This window comes from Cnephaeus nilssonii (assembly GCF_951640355.1).
Source record: "Cnephaeus nilssonii genome assembly, chromosome: 13".
NCBI classification, from domain to species: Eukaryota; Metazoa; Chordata; class Mammalia; order Chiroptera; family Vespertilionidae; genus Cnephaeus; species Cnephaeus nilssonii.
Genome location: NC_137084.1, coordinates 66,578,803 through 66,596,929, shown reverse-complemented (window position 1 = coordinate 66,596,929; position 18,127 = coordinate 66,578,803). Strand labels below are relative to the sequence as shown.

Here is an 18,127-nt window from a genome sequence, read left to right as displayed (position 1 = left end):
GACGAGAGAGGGAGGGAGGGAGGGAGGGAGGGAGGGAGGGAGGGAGAGAGAGAGAGAGAGAGAGAGAGAGAGAGAGAGAGAGAGAGAGAGAGGAGAGAGAGAAACCCTGGGGAAAGAAGAGGGTGCGGAAAAGCGCAGGCATGCTCCATAGAGAGAGCCTCATTGGGTCCTCCATCCCCAGGGATTTTATCTGAGGTCTCAGGGGAAGAGCTCAATGGGGAACACTCATCAGCTCCCCTGGTGTGTCTCCTCAGGGCCATGGTCTCCACTGATTCATTAGTCAGTGCAGCTGGTCCTGATGTCTGCCTCGGTGCCACTCCCCCTGCTTTTGCTGGTTTCTGCCCTGGAGCGGAAATACAGCTGAGGCCTAGATGTCATCCCCAGGGGTCAGTGCTTACGGAAGTGGAAGTGGTCCTGCAGGGCTTGTAGTTTTGCCCTGTTACTAGGCACCTGGAGCGCTCTGGCCTGCTGACCTTCTGCACCTGGCCCATCCTTCCTGCCCTGCTCATGCTACCTAACTGCCTGCTACAGTTTGTAACAGGAAATGGAGGATAGGAATATCCAAACACACCATTTTCGTTTCCTGCCAACCAATTTTTAGTTTTTTTAAAATTTGTTTTCTTTGAACTAGAACGTTTAATAAGCAGCAAAAACACCTGGTTAGATTCTCCTCTCTCCCTTCTGAATAAAATAAAGGTGTAATGTTACATAAAGGCCAGTAACGCGATGAAGAAGGTAGGCCAGCCAGGTCAGGGGTGAGGCACAGAGCAGACACCCTGCCCTGAATAAGCGAACACTGACTCTGGGTGTGTCCAGGACAGCATAACCCCGGTTCCAGAGTTTTCAGACGGTGGCCCACTCTAACATAAACAGCTTTATTCTCAACCCTGTTCTACGCTGCAGACTTTCCTCTCCTCCTCCTCCTCCTTTGCCTTCTTCTCCTATTTTAATGTGTGCTCTCTTGTGTTTGGGGTAACTTTATATTTTGAAGGCTGCTTCTGATTCTTTCTGGAACAAGGCAGAATATAAATACATACTCCGTGGATTTCACTACTAACAGTCATTGCCCCATCCCAGTTTTCCACAGCAGAGAAATAAATTGAAAATTTTTAAAAATTGGTTTAAGATTTATAATAGTTTTTTTCCATGAGGAACTTATTAAATCGTGTGCTACATTTTTATTTGCTATAATACATGTTTAAAATAAATCACATGTAAAACACTGTAGAATTAAAATGAAGCACATGGTACACCATGGAAAAAGAAATTAAAGACACATTTATGGTCATTTGTTAACAGTCTATATTTTTTAAAAATACAGCTAAGGACAACATGCAACAGAAAATGAAGTCCATTTTGTTTCCCATGTGTTTTAACCTGCCCTCATTTGATTATTTGAGAGTTCTATTTAAAAAAATTTAAAAAAATACTCTGAGTCAAATAATGAGCATTTTTATGGAAGTATGGTTTTCAGAGATGATTTTCATAACAGATTTTCACAGTGACTTTGGATTGGCTCTACAATATATCTAGCTAGATGGATCCTTTGGTTTAAAACTATAGAAAGATATGGACACATACATACACACATAGACATGCACACACTCTCAAGCAAATATCCTGATGTCTGGTCTGGCCTAAATTCAAGAGACAAGGAACTGAACTATGTGATTTATTCTAGGCTTAACTTTTAAGATTTTGAAAACCATATATTCAAACATAACTTACAGAAACAGAGTACATTGATTTCATTTCTTCCATACAGCATTTATCTTTCTAAAGTCTTTTTAAAATATTTCAACTTTTTTAAATCTTTCAACTGCATATTATATTAGATTCAGGTGGATAGCATAGTGGTTCGACATTTATATAACTTACAAAGTGATTCCCCCCAATAAGTCTAGTACCCACCTGGCACCATATATATTACTGATCTAAAAAAACCTTCTTTGTTTTCTCTAAGAATATATATATATATATATATATATATATATATATATATATATATATGATAAAATAATAAATTACTTCGCAAACCAAATTAACTTTGAAACAAAAATGCCTGAATTCAAATTCCAGCTCTGCCATTTAGGAGTTGTGTGACCTTTAAGCACATTTCTGGACCTCACTTCCTCAGTCGTTTTTTATCTGTAAAATAGGTATTTTGGTATCATCTACCTCTTTGGATTGTACTGATTATATGAGTTAACAGAGTAAAGCACTTAAAACAGAACTTGGCACATAACAAATACTGGCTGTGTTGTTGGTATTATTAACTTAGGAATTTTTCTGTAATAATAAACTCATTTGAAAGGCTGTTGGAAGCTATGGGCTCTCTCCTAAGAAAACAAGTGCACACACACACACACACACACACACACACACACACACTGAGTTTTGCTGACCACGTCAGGGGATGCAGAGAGCCCCTGAGACACATTCCACCCTCCGCCCCAGCTAGAGTTTGTGCATCTCAGATGGAAATGAATCCTGTACTGTAGAGGCACGAGAGCTTTTATTGTCTCCATATCTCATAGGAAGAATTTGATTTTCACATAATCTAGGAAATCCACTTATTGCCACTTAGCTAATGAGGGAATGAAACAGGAACTTGAACCTAAAATATGGGGCTTTAAACCCAGTGTCATTCCAGGACAGTGTCCCAGTAAATTATGGGAACTGCCCTGCTGTTCTCTCCTCCGTTGGAAGTTCTTTTCCTGGTACTTGTGACTTCTACTCCATTTACAACATCACCAAAATAGCGACATCACGTGAGGCCTGACTGTACGTACCCACGTCAGTGAAATATGCATGAGGACAACATTGCACAGTAGACTCAGTTTGATATTTTTATTGCTGCTTCCTTAATACTTCATGCCCACTAAATTAATTTGCTTTTTATGAATAATAATGATACTATGCTCTGCCTTTTGTCATTATTATATTAAAATATTATTTTATCAGTGCTATATAATGTTTTAAGAATTTGCATATCATTTAATAGAAAAGTTCACTTATTTAATTATCCACCCAGATCATCAACATATGTAGATGAGGAATGTGACCAAAATTTTATAGCAGCATAAAGAATTATTCCATCATTCGTTTTATAAATATACATCATCACTTTAGGGGAACATGGGATTACACAGGTAGTTGGTTATTCCTGTGTATATGCATGTGTGTTTTGCAAAATGTACAAAAAAAGCTAAGATTTTCTTTTGGTGTATGTTGTGGCAGATGGGGAAGATCATGCGAGGACCATTCATGAAGTTTGTAGCACACGCAGCCTCCTTTACCATTTTTCTGGGACTGCTAGTCATGAATGCAGCTGACAGATTTGAAGGCACCAAACTCCTTCCTAATGAAACCAGCACAGATAATGCAAAACAGCTGTTCAGGATGAAAACATCCTGCTTCTCATGGATGGAGATGCTCATCATATCCTGGGTAATAGGTAAAGACCGCGTTTCCGTCATCATTTATTTTTGCAGCCTTAGCAGTTGGACTGAATGCCACTGATTCCTTCACACATCAGTTATATACTAGTAAATATACGCAACATGATACAATGCACCCCCGCACCATGATTTTCTTTGTGCTTTTAAAGCAGAGTTAGTTTGAGTTTGTTATCAGTGTCATAGTCTTCTCACATGCCCCCCAAAACCCCCAGGAAGAAAATAAATAGGATAATATTAATCAAACCCCATCTGTGATGAAAAATCACTATTCATATTTTGGGAGAGCTGTGACATAAAGCTTAAAAACAACCACATGATTTTACATTGATATTTAATAGGAACTGAAGCTAATATCCATTTATTTTTGCATTTTTGGAACATTACATATAAGAGACTGTTCAGATACTTTATTTTATTTATTGATTTTTTTTTTTTTGAGAGAGATCAATTTGTTGTTTCACTTATTGACGCATTCATTGGTTCCTTCTTGTTTGTGCCCTGACTGGGAATCAAACCCCCAACCTTGGTGTATCAGGATGATGCTCTAACCAACTGAGCCACCCAGCCAGGTTTCAAAGCTCTTTATATACATCAAATTACACAACCTTTCTGCCTCCGTTTTCTAATCTGTAGCATAATAATACATCTACCTTACAGCATTTTGTGACCTGTGGAGCTCCCAGGTGGTAAGGGAAACAGAGGGGATGCAGTGTTAACTACCACACCATTTGTCAATCAATCATACATATGACTTGTCGCTAATATAATGCAAATAGGAAAGATATTTCAATTGGCTATTTATGAATGAATAAATTCAGTAGCTATTAAGTGCCTTTGTTAGGTAGTGAGGATGCTGAGGTGAATGAGACGCAGTCCTTACACTGAAGTCTGGGGGCAGGTCAATGAGTAAACCTGCCTTTGTGGAGAAGATTGATTGAAACACACAGGTGTTTCTGTTTTATTTTATTTTAAGAAGTGCAAAGCGAGGGAGCAGGCTTTCTCTCTACTGCCCTAGAGGCAGAATGAGCACCAGCCAGTCCACACAGAGGGGATACTTCCTGCACATTCAACAGTGGGATGAGCAGCCTTCAGAATAGTAAGCACCTCATCTCCAGACAAGTTCAAGCAAGGCTTGGTCCCCGCGGAGACGTGGGTTTCAAATTATGCTTGGCAGCTCTCGCGGCCTCGCAGGGCAAATAAGACAGGGAATCTTTCTTCAGGTGGATTAGTTCACTGTGTTTGTTTTGTTTTTTTAAGCTTTGGTAAGATATTTTTACCAATAATTATACTTCTGAGAGAGTGAGGGGGGGGAGAGAAAGAGAAATAAGATGGAAAAATGGGAGGAAGGAGAGGAAGCTTTGAAAACAACTGGACCACATGAGTTTAAATGTCCCGTTAATCCCTGTGTTTCAGTTCTCCCGCATCTGCTAGTAAGGAGGCTGGCAGGAACCCAGGGGCCACAAAAGGAAAGCTGCCTTCAGATTTTTCTCATCCCTGCTCATAGTTTTGGGGTGGGGGAGGAGGTGTGTGCGTGGTGAAGTGTATACATGCAGTATATCCTGTTTTAAATTTGATCCACTAAAATATGTATGAACTTATTCCTAGTCACCTCTTAATGTGGAAAATTTCAAAATAAAGTGATGAAGTTATCTTCTCATCAAAGCACATACTCTGTGATGCACTGAATTCTAGTTTTGAGAAAAGCGCATAGTAAATTGTTAGCAGGCAGAGACCACACACATGGCAGGTTCTTGGTTAGAGGTTCATGACAAATGGGAGAATATGGGGCAGGTGGTTGCTGGGAGGAAGAGGAGATTAATTTCAACTAGGGGTCTATGAAAGACTTCTTGATGGAGGCAGGTTTGACTGATTGTTGGAATCCAAAGATTATATTCCTCCACAGGGCTCTAGGTAAGAGGGGTAAAGTCTCTCTTTTTTAATAAAGCAAGATTCTTCAAGTTAAGGAAGAAAATATGTGCCAATCATAAAAATTTAAAAATAGTAAGTGCTCAATAAATTTTACTTGTTATTTTCCCCAAGTGCCAGACACAGTGACATGCAGTTCACATGAGTTGTTTGTCTTACAGCAATTCTATGAATTAGGTGCAAACTACTATCATACCCATTTTACAGATTGCGTTTTATAAAGTTTAAGTAACTAGCCAAAGATTACAGGGCTAATAAGTGGAGGGACAAGATCAAATCCCTGGAGATTTAATCTCAAACCTATGTTCCTAAGTACTACACTAAATTTTAGAGAGAATGTGCAATATTATTAGTAATTCCACCAGCAAGAGACCACTGCTATGAATAAGATCCTGAATTCCTTCTAGTCTTTTGTTGTGCTTGCTGTAAACATAAAGTCATGGAATATATAGCATATTTTACTTAACATGTTTAAATGCTTATGACAAACATTTTCCACCGTGTTAGTCCAGGTCTTCCAAGAAGGATGTGCAAAGACAGGATTGAGTATATGACAGTTTTATTAAGGGACATTGAAATTTTATTAAGGGAAATTTCATGTGGGAGAAAATGAGGAGGGAGCTGAGGAAAGGTGCAAGGGCTGTCAGACAGGGATGTGAGCCTGATTCTGAGGGAGGGAGCGGGATGGGAAGTTGGGAAGAAGCATCCTAGGTCTCCATGCAGTCAAAGGGAAGTTCAGTAGGCTGTCAGGAAATCCTTGAGCCAAAATCAGCCATCAGAGTATTCCCATGCATGTCTCCCAAGAATGGGTGCTCTCACTCTTTGGCTGGGAGCAGCCCATGGGAAGCATCATTGTGGGACAAAAATGGCAGTAGACTTCAGAATGCCATCGCTGAGGCCCAAGGCCAATTAAATTCTTGGTCTGTAAGGTCTATGAGGTACATTCTTATGGTCACTACCCCATGGCAATGAAAATATCATACCAAATGGCCATGTGTGTGTCTTGGTTATAAAGAATCCTACAGTGAAGATCTTTTTAATATATTTTTATGTATAGCATTAATGGATCAAAGAATGTTTTTTTAAAGCATCTTGATGAACTTTGATATATTGCTTTCAGATAAGGCTCTGATATTGCGGGACTGTGCGATTTGGGGAGACATGGGAATTATGGATGAATGGTTGGTTTGAGGCCAAATGCTGAAGGGTTTTGAATATCAGGTTGAGGTCTTTCAAATTTATTTTGTTTTATTGAAGAGCTTAGGCTGGAATGAAATTGAATTGATAATTTAACCCCTTTCTAATGCAGGCATGATATGGGCTGAATGTAAAGAAATTTGGACTCAAGGCCCCAAGGAATATTTGTTTGAGTTGTGGAATATGCTTGATTTTGGTATGTTAGCGATCTTTGCAGCATCATTCATTGCAAGATTCATGGCATTTTGGCACGCTTCCAAAGCTCAGAGCATCATTGATGCAAATGATACTTTGAAAGACTTAACAAAAGTCACATTGGGAGACAATGTGAAATACTACAATTTGGGTGAGTTTACAGTATACAGTCAATATAAGTTAATAAAAATGTAGAATCTTCCTATAAAAGTACATGACAATAGTAGTTTGGTTATCACCCATTCTCACTGAATTACTGGTTAGTTTCCAGCTTCTCCAGAGTATCTGTATCTGAAGAAGCATGTTTTTTGCTTCTTCCTCCTAATTTTCTTCTGCTTGGAAACATCTCTTAGTCACAGGAATGATCTCACTGATCTTTTGGATCAGTTGGCTAACTATCAGACTCCATTGAGAATGCTTGCTTGTGTCTTGGATTTATTTCTTTTCTCATCTCTATTAAAAACACTACTCCTTGTTTTTCAAATCTGGTTTGTTTGTTTTTGTTTTGTTTTCTTTTCAGATTCCACATATAAGGGATATCATACAGTGTTGTTGTCTTTCTCTGTCTCACCTCCGCATAATGTCCTCAAGGTCCATCCTTGTCTCACATATGACAGGATTTCCTTCTTTCTCATGATTGAATAATATTTCATTGTGTGTATATCACATCTTCTTTTGTCCATTCATCCATTGGTGGCATTTAGGTTGTCTGCATATTTTGGCTGTCGTGAACAATGCTATAATAAACAATGGGAGTGCATAAAAAACACACAAATAAACCCCAGTATACATTTGAGTACCATTTCCATTTAAGACATATAGATTATTTGAAAGCAAGGGAATTGTTGAAATCTCTGAAAGGGCCCTCAATAAATGACATTACTGTTTCCCACCCAGGCTTTGAACTAGCTGAGAAATAAAAACAAAAAGTTAATATGGAGGTCAGATCATCACCTCTAATACTGATAAAGTTCAGGGTTGATGACATGGTTTTGAGTCATTAACCAATGGGCTCAGCAATATTGAACCCCCAGAATTAGGCAGACATATCTTCAAATTTCCAAACAATAATGGTCAGGACAGTTCTCCCCTAAGAGGGGTATGGCAGCATGTGCCTGACCATGTGAGATTCCTCCATGTGAATTCAGAGGAGAATTCACAAGAAAAGGAGGACAGAACTGATCCAGGTATGCTCAGTAATCCATCCCAAGTCAACTATCTGATAAGTCATTCCACCTCCCCAGGAGGAAAGTGACTAAGGATGGAAATAGCTCCAGTTATTTGCCTAGGGAAAATCCCTTCTTGAAGAAACATGGAGTGGGAAAAATAGACTTTCTCTATATACTTACTTTAACCCTCTGATAAGTAATCAGTTAACACGTTCATTGACATCTCTACCAGTTATTGGCTATATCACATAAGGATTTATCTTTTATTATTAACTTGTAGTATTTCTTTTACCATTTAACTACAGTTTTTAATATACAGAATTTTATAAAGTTAAAATGATCTATCTGTTTATATGTAGTACTTATATTCAAAGCACTATGTATATGTTCTCAAAAAGGAAACTAATCCACTTCTCAGCAAGTAAACAAAGACACATTTATAATAACATTTTTTCCTTTTTATTACACATTGTTTTTGAATTTTTCTTATGATGCTTTCTTAATTGGGTTTTTGATGACCTAGCATAGTAATATATAGTAATTATATCAGGTCATCAAAATTAATAAATGAATAATTGCTCATTTTTATGATAAAAATAGACCTGAGTGACCCATAAAATTACTTTAGTAAGTTTAAATAACTACAAGTATTCCACCAGCCCCAAATCACAGAATAATCTATACTAATAAAAGGGTAATATGCTAATTAGGGCAGACGTCCATCAGGACAAAGCCCCAGCAGCTGTGAGGCCTGGGGCTCAGGCCTTGCAGCCACTGCAGCCAGCAGTGGCAGCAGCAGCGGGGTGATGGGGGCAGCACCTTCCCCTGATCAAACTGGTCGCCTCCCGTAGAGGGAGGCCAGACTACAACAGGGCCTAAGCCATCAGTAGGACATATCTGGAGGGCTTCCTGTGAGAGGTGTCAGGCTGGGCTGAGGGACACCCGCCCCCTCTCCCCCCCCCCAGTGCATGAATTTTCATGCACCGGGCCTCTAGTGTTATTATAGTTTAAGATTAAATAATAAATGCTACCATTTATTTAATGTCAACTACTTTCTAAACAGGGAATGTATGTTGATGTATTGAATTCTCACAACAGATGAGACTGATAGAAGTGGTATTATCTCATTTTCAAGGATGGGAAAATAAAGACTAAGAGAAGTTAAATAATTTGTCCCAGCCTTTCTAGTTTATCTACTGGAATTTTTTTATATATACTGAGTCTGTAGTTTTAGCTCTTAACCATTATGCTATCCTCTTATGGAAAACTGCCAACAAACCAACTAGTTGGGTCATTTTCTCAATAAATTCACAAGCTCAAATATACCTGATGCTTAAAGAAGCCCTCTAAGAACAGAGAATTCCATCGGGAACTTAAGTAAACAGCTTAAAGAAACTCACCATAACTCATGTCTTCTTTTTTCCTAGCCAGGATAAAGTGGGACCCCTCTGATCCTCAAATTATATCTGAAGGTCTTTATGCAATTGCTGTGGTTTTAAGTTTCTCCAGAATAGCTTATATCTTACCAGCAAATGAAAGCTTTGGACCTCTGCAGATATCACTTGGAAGGACAGTAAAAGACATCTTCAAGTTCATGGTCATCTTCATCATGGTGTTTGTGGCCTTCATGATTGGAATGTTCAACCTCTACTCCTACTACATTGGTGCAAAACAAAATGAAGCCTTTACAACGTATGTGATCTCAGATGTTTTGATGATGGTGATTATAGATTAAATAAACATGAGCTTAAATGATTACAGATTTAATAAATGTTGTGTAAAACAAAATGAGACCCTCACGATGTATATGTTCTCAAATGTTTTGATGGTGAAGATTGCAGATTAAATTAATGTTGGCTTAACAGAGTTTGTATAAGTTTATGGGATAAACAGTACTTTGATTTTCCTCTTCAGTGAAATGAGATTTGTAAATGAGTTGAAATAACTAAAAAATATAAGCACCTTCCTAATATAAAGGAATAATAGCTAACACGTTTAGAGCCAGGTGCTGTAATATGATTTTATTATCTCCATTTCACAAAAAGAGGAAACTAAGGTTCAGCAAAGTTAAATACCTTGCTGAATGTTGTTGCATAGCTGCCAGCATTTGGAAAAGCTGGGACGTAACCCTTTGTCCACTGACTTCAGCATCTGTGCTCTTAACTGCTGGGGTGCTGACTGTGAGCACAGCTGCTTTCCTAATTTAATTTCTCAGGTCATATTGAGATCTGAGTTATCAACAGTGACAAGAGTTTTTTTGGCTTATGTTCACCATAGACACACGTGTTTGTTTGTTTTTTTAAATAAAGTATGTTTGGAATTGATTACACAAATATTAGGTTCTCAGTGTCACAATTGGAAGCATCAACTGGAGCATCACCTATTGTTACCCATATTTTTGTGAAGTGCAGTTTATCAGAGAAATGAAACCACCTTGGTTAAACAAACGGGCTTAGCTTTGCTCAATAATTAGGGCTAAAGCATTGAAATACCTACCAAGTCATGTCAGTGATTTTGGTAACAGTGTATCCTATATAACAGTGATGGCGAACCTATGACACGCGTGTCAGCACTGACACGTGTAGCCATTTCTGATGACACGTGGCTGCTGAGGCGGCCGCATGCCGAGGATGAAACATTTGCTGCTCCTGAGGATGAAACATTTGTGAAATAATGTTTTTTCCTCAAAGTGACACACTACCCGAGTTATGCTCAGTTTTTTGGCGAAGTTTGACACACCAAGCTCAAAAGGTTGCCCATCACTGCTATATAATAAAAGGCTACTATGCAAATTGACCAAATGGCAGAATGACCAGTTGCTATGATGCGCACTGACCATCAGGGAGCAGACACTCAATGCAGGAACTGCCCCCTGGTGGTCAGTGTACTCCCAACAGGGGGAGTGCTGCTCAGCCAGAAGCTGGGCTCACAGCTGGTGAGGACAGTGGCGATGGCAAGAGCCTCTCCCGCCTCCACAGCAGCGCTAAGGATGTCTAACTGCTGACGTAGGACTGTGAGAGGGCACAGGCCGGGCTGAAGGACCTCCCTGAGTGCACGAATTTCATGCACCAGGCCTCTAGTATATATATAATAGTCTATGTTTATATTGTCATATTTTCCTTAAGACACATTATATTGTTATCTACTATTTATTGCACATAAGTGGAAGTATAGATGAGCAGGAAACTTAAAGGGGCTCTAACAAATTGAACTGTTATTATTAAGTAATACATTTAATACTTCCATTGCCAAAGCTATGGATTATTTAAATGTTAACATTTGTAGTTATGAAGTTATGTTAATAACATTTATTGAGTACTTATTATGTGCCAGATATTGTGCTATATGCTTTGTATGCACAATATTATCTCATTCTTGCAACAATTCTGGAAATAAAAGTTATTGTGCCCATTTTATGGAAAAAACAGGTTTAGGGAAGTAAAGCGTTTTTTCATGAATACCTAATAATTTGCAAAGACATTAAGTTAACTCACTTTTATTATGGTACCACTGTCAGTTATTTATATGCTTCATTATTTCCTTTCTCTATTTTTTCCCCCCCAGAGTCGAAGAGAGTTTTAAGACACTGTTCTGGGCTATATTTGGACTTTCTGAAGTGAAATCAGTAGTCATCAACTATAATCACAAATTCATTGAAAACATCGGTTATGTTCTTTATGGCGTATATAACGTTACAATGGTCATTGTTTTGCTAAACATGTTAATTGCAATGATCAACAGTTCATTCCAGGAGATTGAGGTATAATCTGTATACCTTTGTGTATTCTGTGCCTACATGTTTTAACTATTCTAGGGATCAACTCAGCAGTGGTGATGAAAATCCAGACTTCTTTCCCTCCTTTGTTCTTTCCCTGTTTTATATAATTGTTTGACCAGTAAGCTAGAGACTTTTAACTCTTTGCTTCCAAATGTAACATCAGTGGATGTATTGGGGCAGTAAGACATGAGGAGGAGAAATACTGTCTGATTCTTCATTGTTAAAAATTTTAGAACTGCTATATCAGTTTTAATTTATATTTTATTCAAAAATATATTGCTATGAATACCATTGCTATCCAAATCTTTTTGTATGTTTTTTTAAATCCTCACTCAAGTATATGTTTTCCATTGATTTCAGAGAGAGTGAAAAGGAGGAGAGAGAGAGAGAGAGAGAGAGAGAGAGAGAGAGAGAGAGAGAGAGAGAAACATCAATGTGAGAGAGACACACCAATTGGTTGCCTCCTGCCCTGACCAAGTATATGACCTTGACTGAGAATCAAACCCGGGACCCTTCAGTGTGTGGACTGTTGCTCTAACCACCGGTATACACAGGCCAGGGCCTCCAAATCTTTTTGAGTGAGGTTCATAATTGACCTTTTCTCAAATTTAGAGTGACTATAAATTTTTATTCCAGAAACCTCGGCCTGTGAGTTAATCAAATAAGTCATTTGTTGTAGAATAAAAGAGTGACTAATTTTTATAATGCTTTTTAGAAAATACATTTATACATTTCAATGTATTTGTACACACATGCAAGTTTTGAAACCTGTAGTCCTGTTGGCCTGATAAAATTTTAGACATATTTAGAATTTTGAAACCTGTAGTCCTGTTAGCCTGATAAAATTTTAGACATATTTAGAATAAATTTTAGACATATTTTAGACATATTTAGACATATTCAGAAGAGTGTGTGAGAAGAACCAACCTTTTGAAAAGGTCTTGGAGCAGTCTTTGGGGCATGGGAGGTGTGCAGGCGTCATTACTTTAGTGAGGCACAGAGTGTTGGAAATACCCCAGTAAATTTGTTTATGCATCTCCTTGCTGAACTGTCATGTGTATTTGTGTAGGATGATGCCGATGTGGAATGGAAATTTGCAAGGGCCAAACTTTGGTTTTCCTACTTTGAGGAGGGAAGAACGCTTCCTGTTCCCTTCAACCTGGTGCCAAGTCCGAAGTCCCTGTTTTATCTCTTACTGAAGCTTAAGAAATGGATATCTGAGCTGTTCCGGTGTCATAAAAAGGGTTTCCAGGAGGATACTGAGATGAACAAGGTAATTTGACTTGATAATTGTTTATTGTATTTTAAAATGCTGCAACTATTTTATTTTTTAAAATATGTTTTGTTTATTTTTTTAAAGAGAGAGGAAGGGAGAGAGAGAGAAACATTGATGGCTGCCTCCTTCACACCCCCTACAGGGGATCGAGCCCACAACCTGGGCATGTTCCTTGACTGGGAATCGAACCAGTGACTGCCTGGTGCATAGGTTGATGCTCAACCAACTTAGCCACAATGGCCCGGGCAAATACTATGGCTGTTACAACTACTGTAAAAAGAAACAGTCCATTATAACATGTCCATTCATTCCTTATGTAGTCGGTTAGCTAATCATGTTCCTTTGGCTTATGTCTGTTTAACAGGAGCACATTGGACATGTCCTGCTTAAAAGGAATGTAAGAAAATTTTATGAAATGTAACTAAAATAATGTAATACATTATTTGGAGCAGATACTGTAAGGGAGAGCTTTTCTGGGACCCATTTTTGCACTTGTGGCCATATGTCTCTCACTCACCTTCAATTTATACAGCGAGGCAGAGCATCAGGAGCTGATTATGACGTGGGGGAATTTGACTCTTAAGTAACTTCTACATTGGAAAGTTCAGAAATCAACTGCTCACCTGCACTGTGGGAGACTAGGCTTGCAGTAAGTAGTTCAGGAAAGGAAGATGTAAGGGTACTCATTGGAAACAATAATCCCGTGAGGCAATGCAATCTCAAGAAACCATAAAAGAGGTATATTGCTTAGATGAAGGGCTAGGAAGATCACAGTATGTTCAGAAATGTTTTGAGCACATGTGGAATGTTGTGTATAATTGTGTGTGTGTGTGTCGGTCGGGGGGGGGGTGCTTACTCCACACAAAAACCCCTGCCGGGTGCAGAACTCTACATCCCGGAGGACTAGAGGCATCCAGAGAAGGAGGACCTGGATGGGGACAGGTGTGGATAGGGTGTCAGATGATGGCGAATTCAAGGAACTGGCTATTTCACTGGAAGAAGGAGGACTGGAAGGGAACATGAATATCTTTTGAATTCTCACTTTTGACTAGGAAGTACAATTGTTTTGTTTCTGTCCCTTCAAAAATAGGAAGAGAGGCAATAGATGAAAGTTGCAAATAGTTCAATTTTAGGTCTATGTAAAAACAAACTTGTAACAAAATCTGCCCAACAGGTGATGGGCTGTCTTATGAAGTAATAAGCCTCCTATCACTGGAAGCAATCAATATGCCGGATGACCAACATTACAATACATATAGGAGATCTTCCTACATTGGGTGGTCAGTTAAGCCAAATGTGTAAAAGTTCCTTGCAATTATAAGATTTTATCATTGAATAAAAAGAAATTCTAATTCCTGCTCCATTTGCTACTTGGGGTTCTCAAGTGAATAATAAACTCTCTGAGCTCTAGTTTTCTCAACTGCACTATGAGGAGGGAAGAACTCTTCCTTTATGGGAATAAAGGTTATATCTACATTACGAAGATCAAATCAAATCATGCAAAAGTGCTTTGAGAATGCCAAAGCCCTCTTAAAATATCATTACTTTTACGATTATTTTGTGTTAGAATTTTGGAAAAATATGCCATTTATGCCATTTTTCCAGATGTATAACCTAGAACATAGTGGGTTGAGTAGCAAAAATTTTCCTTACTTAATAACATTGTGATTAGAACTGCAATCTGAGAGAATTCAATGTGCAAAGGAAATGTCTAAGCACTTACCAAAGGGAAGACCCCAATAAGAGTATTTTTCTCCAATTGAAATTTGCTAGAGGGTTAGACCAGATGGCCTTTAAAATATGGAATAAGCAAGAGTAAAACTGGCTTTGTAATTCCAAATCTGCAATTAGCAATTATGCTCACTTTATTATCTTATCTTTAAAAGAGAAATGAAGAAAAGAAGTTTGGGATTTTGGGAAGTCATGAAGACCTTCCAAAATTACCACTTGACAGAAAACAGGTAAGATCATCTTTAAAAATATGAAGTCTTGCATAGGCTTATCTTTTCAGGGAAAAGAATAAATGTTCAGAAGCAATTTTAAGAAACAGAAATTAGACACATTAACTATTTTAACAATGCCCAAAGAATCTGTCATCGAGAGCTGGAAATAAAGCTATGTTCAAATAATCAACAAAGGGAATTATGTGTTTATTTAAGATATATTAGACACATATTTTTTTATGGATGATGGGATATAGGAATGATTGTAAAGGAGGAGAAAGGAGAAACATAGAGGAAGCCATCAAGGACTGATGGAGATGGGATTAAACTAGCGGCAGCTCAGGTGGAGAGGATGCACAGCCAGGAGAGCCTCCTCGTTTGTCAGTAATCAAGAAGCTGTCAGAAAGGTACCATGAGACTTCAATGGCTGTTGTTGTTGGCCCAGTTCACAGTGAGCCATGTGCCTCAGAAACGTGCTCCCTAATTTGGAGTGGCAGGACCCCCAATGATGGGAACATTTGCTTCCTTCTTGTCGCGTGCATATGGAGGTGCAAGAAATGCGTATTGATACAGGGAAATTATACATGAGTTAATCAGGAGAAGGCCAGTGTATCAGAAGGATTTGCATTCAGTTGGACATAAAAAAACAAATCACGGTATTTTTACAAGATAGATGTTTTCCCCCTCCCACTTAACCCTCCAGAGGTGGGCACTACTGTTGCCGGGGAGGGTCTCAGTGATTTTCTTGGAATTTTTGTGGTAGTCAGATGCAAGATGCCAGTTTCACTTCCAGCCATCACACCCACTTTTAGACACGAAGAAGGAATAAAGGCAAAGGAAAAGTGGGGCATGCCAGCTGACTGCCACCACTCTCAGAAGTGCTCCCAGTAATTCCTGTTGTTATATCTCACTTGCCAGAACTATGCTACAGTGTCTCTCCAGGGGACACAAATGCCAAAGAGGGAGGCTTTTTTGTTTTGTTTTTACACTAGGTTTTCTCCGCCAACACAGTAAGAATACTCATTAGTATTGATATAGTAAGAACATGGAACTAAGTACTTAGAAGATTGGAATCTCATCACATCTCCGCCTTTTTAGCAATTCATTTAACTTCTATGCACTTCACTTTCCTCATCTATAAAATAGGGATGATCAAGTCACACAAACCCATCACACAAGACTGTTAGGAAGATTACAATGGTACTTCGTAAATTACAAACACTATGCAAGTGTAAAGTACTTGTCATAGAGAAGTGGCTCTTTTGGTTATTTGGGTATAAATAATTCAATAAAAATTTTGCAAAACCAGGTCAGTGCAAGTTTGATTTTACAGTTTTCCTATAAGAAACTACCTGTGCTAAAATTAGGATGAATACATGACACCCCAAATCATCAGACACATATGAGAAAAATTCAAGGGAAATCAAATGCCTTTGTTTATGATAGAAATTATAGTATCTCTCAAATCAAATAATATTATTTTCTTTAGTCTCTCCAAAAATCTAGAAAATTAAATTTTATTTTAATCACTTGAAAATATATTTTATATACATTTAAAGATGTGTATTTTTTATTTTTTATTATCTTTATTGTTGAAAGTATTACAAATGTCCCCTTTAATTTCCCCATTGACCCCCTCCATCCTGCTCCCACCGTCTTCCCAGGCCTTCACCTCATTATTGCCTATATCCATGGGTTATGTCTATCTATAATAATAAAAGTGTGATATGCTAATTAGACCGGATGTCCTTCTAGACATCCTTCCTTCCAGGCAAAGCCGCAGCAGGAGGGGGCCGCAGTGGTGGTGGGCGGGGGCCGGGGCCAAGGCCCTTGCACAAATTTTGTGCATCAGGCCTCTGGTATGCATATAAAATTCTTTAGTTACTCTTCCCAAACCTCCCCTGCTTTTCCCTCTGAAATATGTCAGTCTGTTGCATGCTTCAATATCTGGTTCTATTTTGTTCATCAGTTTAGTTTGCTCATTAGATTCCATATATAAGTGAGATCATGGGATACTTGTCTTTCTATAACTGGCTTATTTCACTTAGCATAGTGAAATCTAGGTTCTTCTATGCTGTCTCAAAGGGTAAGAGATCCTTCTTTTTTACAGTTGCATAGTACTCCATTGTGTTTATGTATCATAGTTGGTGTTGTTTTTTTTCCCCATTCATCTACTGATGAGTACTTAGGCTGTTTCCAGATCTTAGCTATTGTAAATAATGCTGCTACGAATATTTTATATCTTTTAAACAAGGTTTGGGTCACCTTATACTTTTCAGTAGCACATATTTTAATCTTTAAGAGCAATGCTAAGCATGTGGTATCTGACCCTGGTGTGGATTAACAACATGTTGATTCCAATATCAGTTAGACATCTAGAGACCCTTGTGTGTAACTGTTTATTGTGGCAGCCACGGAGATGTGCCATTCATCCTTCTTGCAGGAGAGAGCTGCTTCAGTGTGGTCAGCTGACAGCTTTCAGTGCAGCCTCTTTGGGATCCCCCTCAGCTTTCCCCGAGAGGCCATGCTCTTCCGGTCCTGGGCATCTGTGGTCATCACAGGACGCCTTTGGGAGCAGTCTCAGAACTGCGCTCTGTGTTGGGCTGGCTGACTTGCCCAGACAACCTGTTTATCGTCCCTCTTTCCCAGGGGAGCTGAGCCTCACAGCCTGGAAGCGTTTCTGCCTTGTCCTGCTCCCACTCCCCATGATCTCTCACAGGCATAATTCTAAAACATCTCACCCTTCTAACGTGGTCTTCAAGTTTGATTCCTGGGGGACAAAGTCAACACAGTATATAATTTATTTTCCCTTGCCATGTAAGCTTGTGATGAACTCAAGTTGAGGCACATTTTCCATAGCTTGCTTTTTTGTGATACATGAGCTATACATCTTCCTGAGAAAATGTTTTCTTTTAAAGCAACTATGTATTGTTCCAAACATTTTTGCCTATTGTTACTGAGTTGGGCCCTGATATGTGCTGAGAAAAGCTCTCATGGTTCTTTCTTCCTTACTCAGTTCACGTGGCTTTTTGCTTATTCTTTATCATGAAGTCTACGTCTAAAATAACAAAGTTTGTATTTAACTCGGTTCTTCTTTTTGACTCCTTGAAGGTGAAGGTGATTAGTTTGCTCAAACGCGCCCTTCACATCCGCTTCAAGTACACCAGGGGCATCAGTAGGAT

At 38.7% G+C, this 18,127-nt stretch overlaps 1 protein-coding gene across 2 annotated transcripts in view; it reads left to right on the top strand.

Annotated features, from left to right (window-relative positions):
• Positions 1–18,127, top strand: part of TRPC6 (transient receptor potential cation channel subfamily C member 6) — a 109,471-nt gene that overhangs the window by 75,814 nt on the left and 15,530 nt on the right. Inside the window, exons 5-10 of one of the 2 annotated variants that reach the window (XM_079787617.1) lie at positions 3,241–3,457; positions 6,697–6,930; positions 9,376–9,640; positions 11,513–11,708; positions 12,796–12,999; positions 14,889–14,963. In XM_079787617.1, the coding sequence (XP_079643743.1) occupies positions 3,241–3,457; positions 6,697–6,930; positions 9,376–9,640; positions 11,513–11,708; positions 12,796–12,999; positions 14,889–14,963 (1,191 nt within the window). The remainder of the gene's footprint in view (positions 1–3,240; positions 3,458–6,696; positions 6,931–9,375; positions 9,641–11,512; positions 11,709–12,795; positions 13,000–14,888; positions 14,964–18,127) is intronic. The other variant, XM_079787618.1, reaches the window with a different exon arrangement.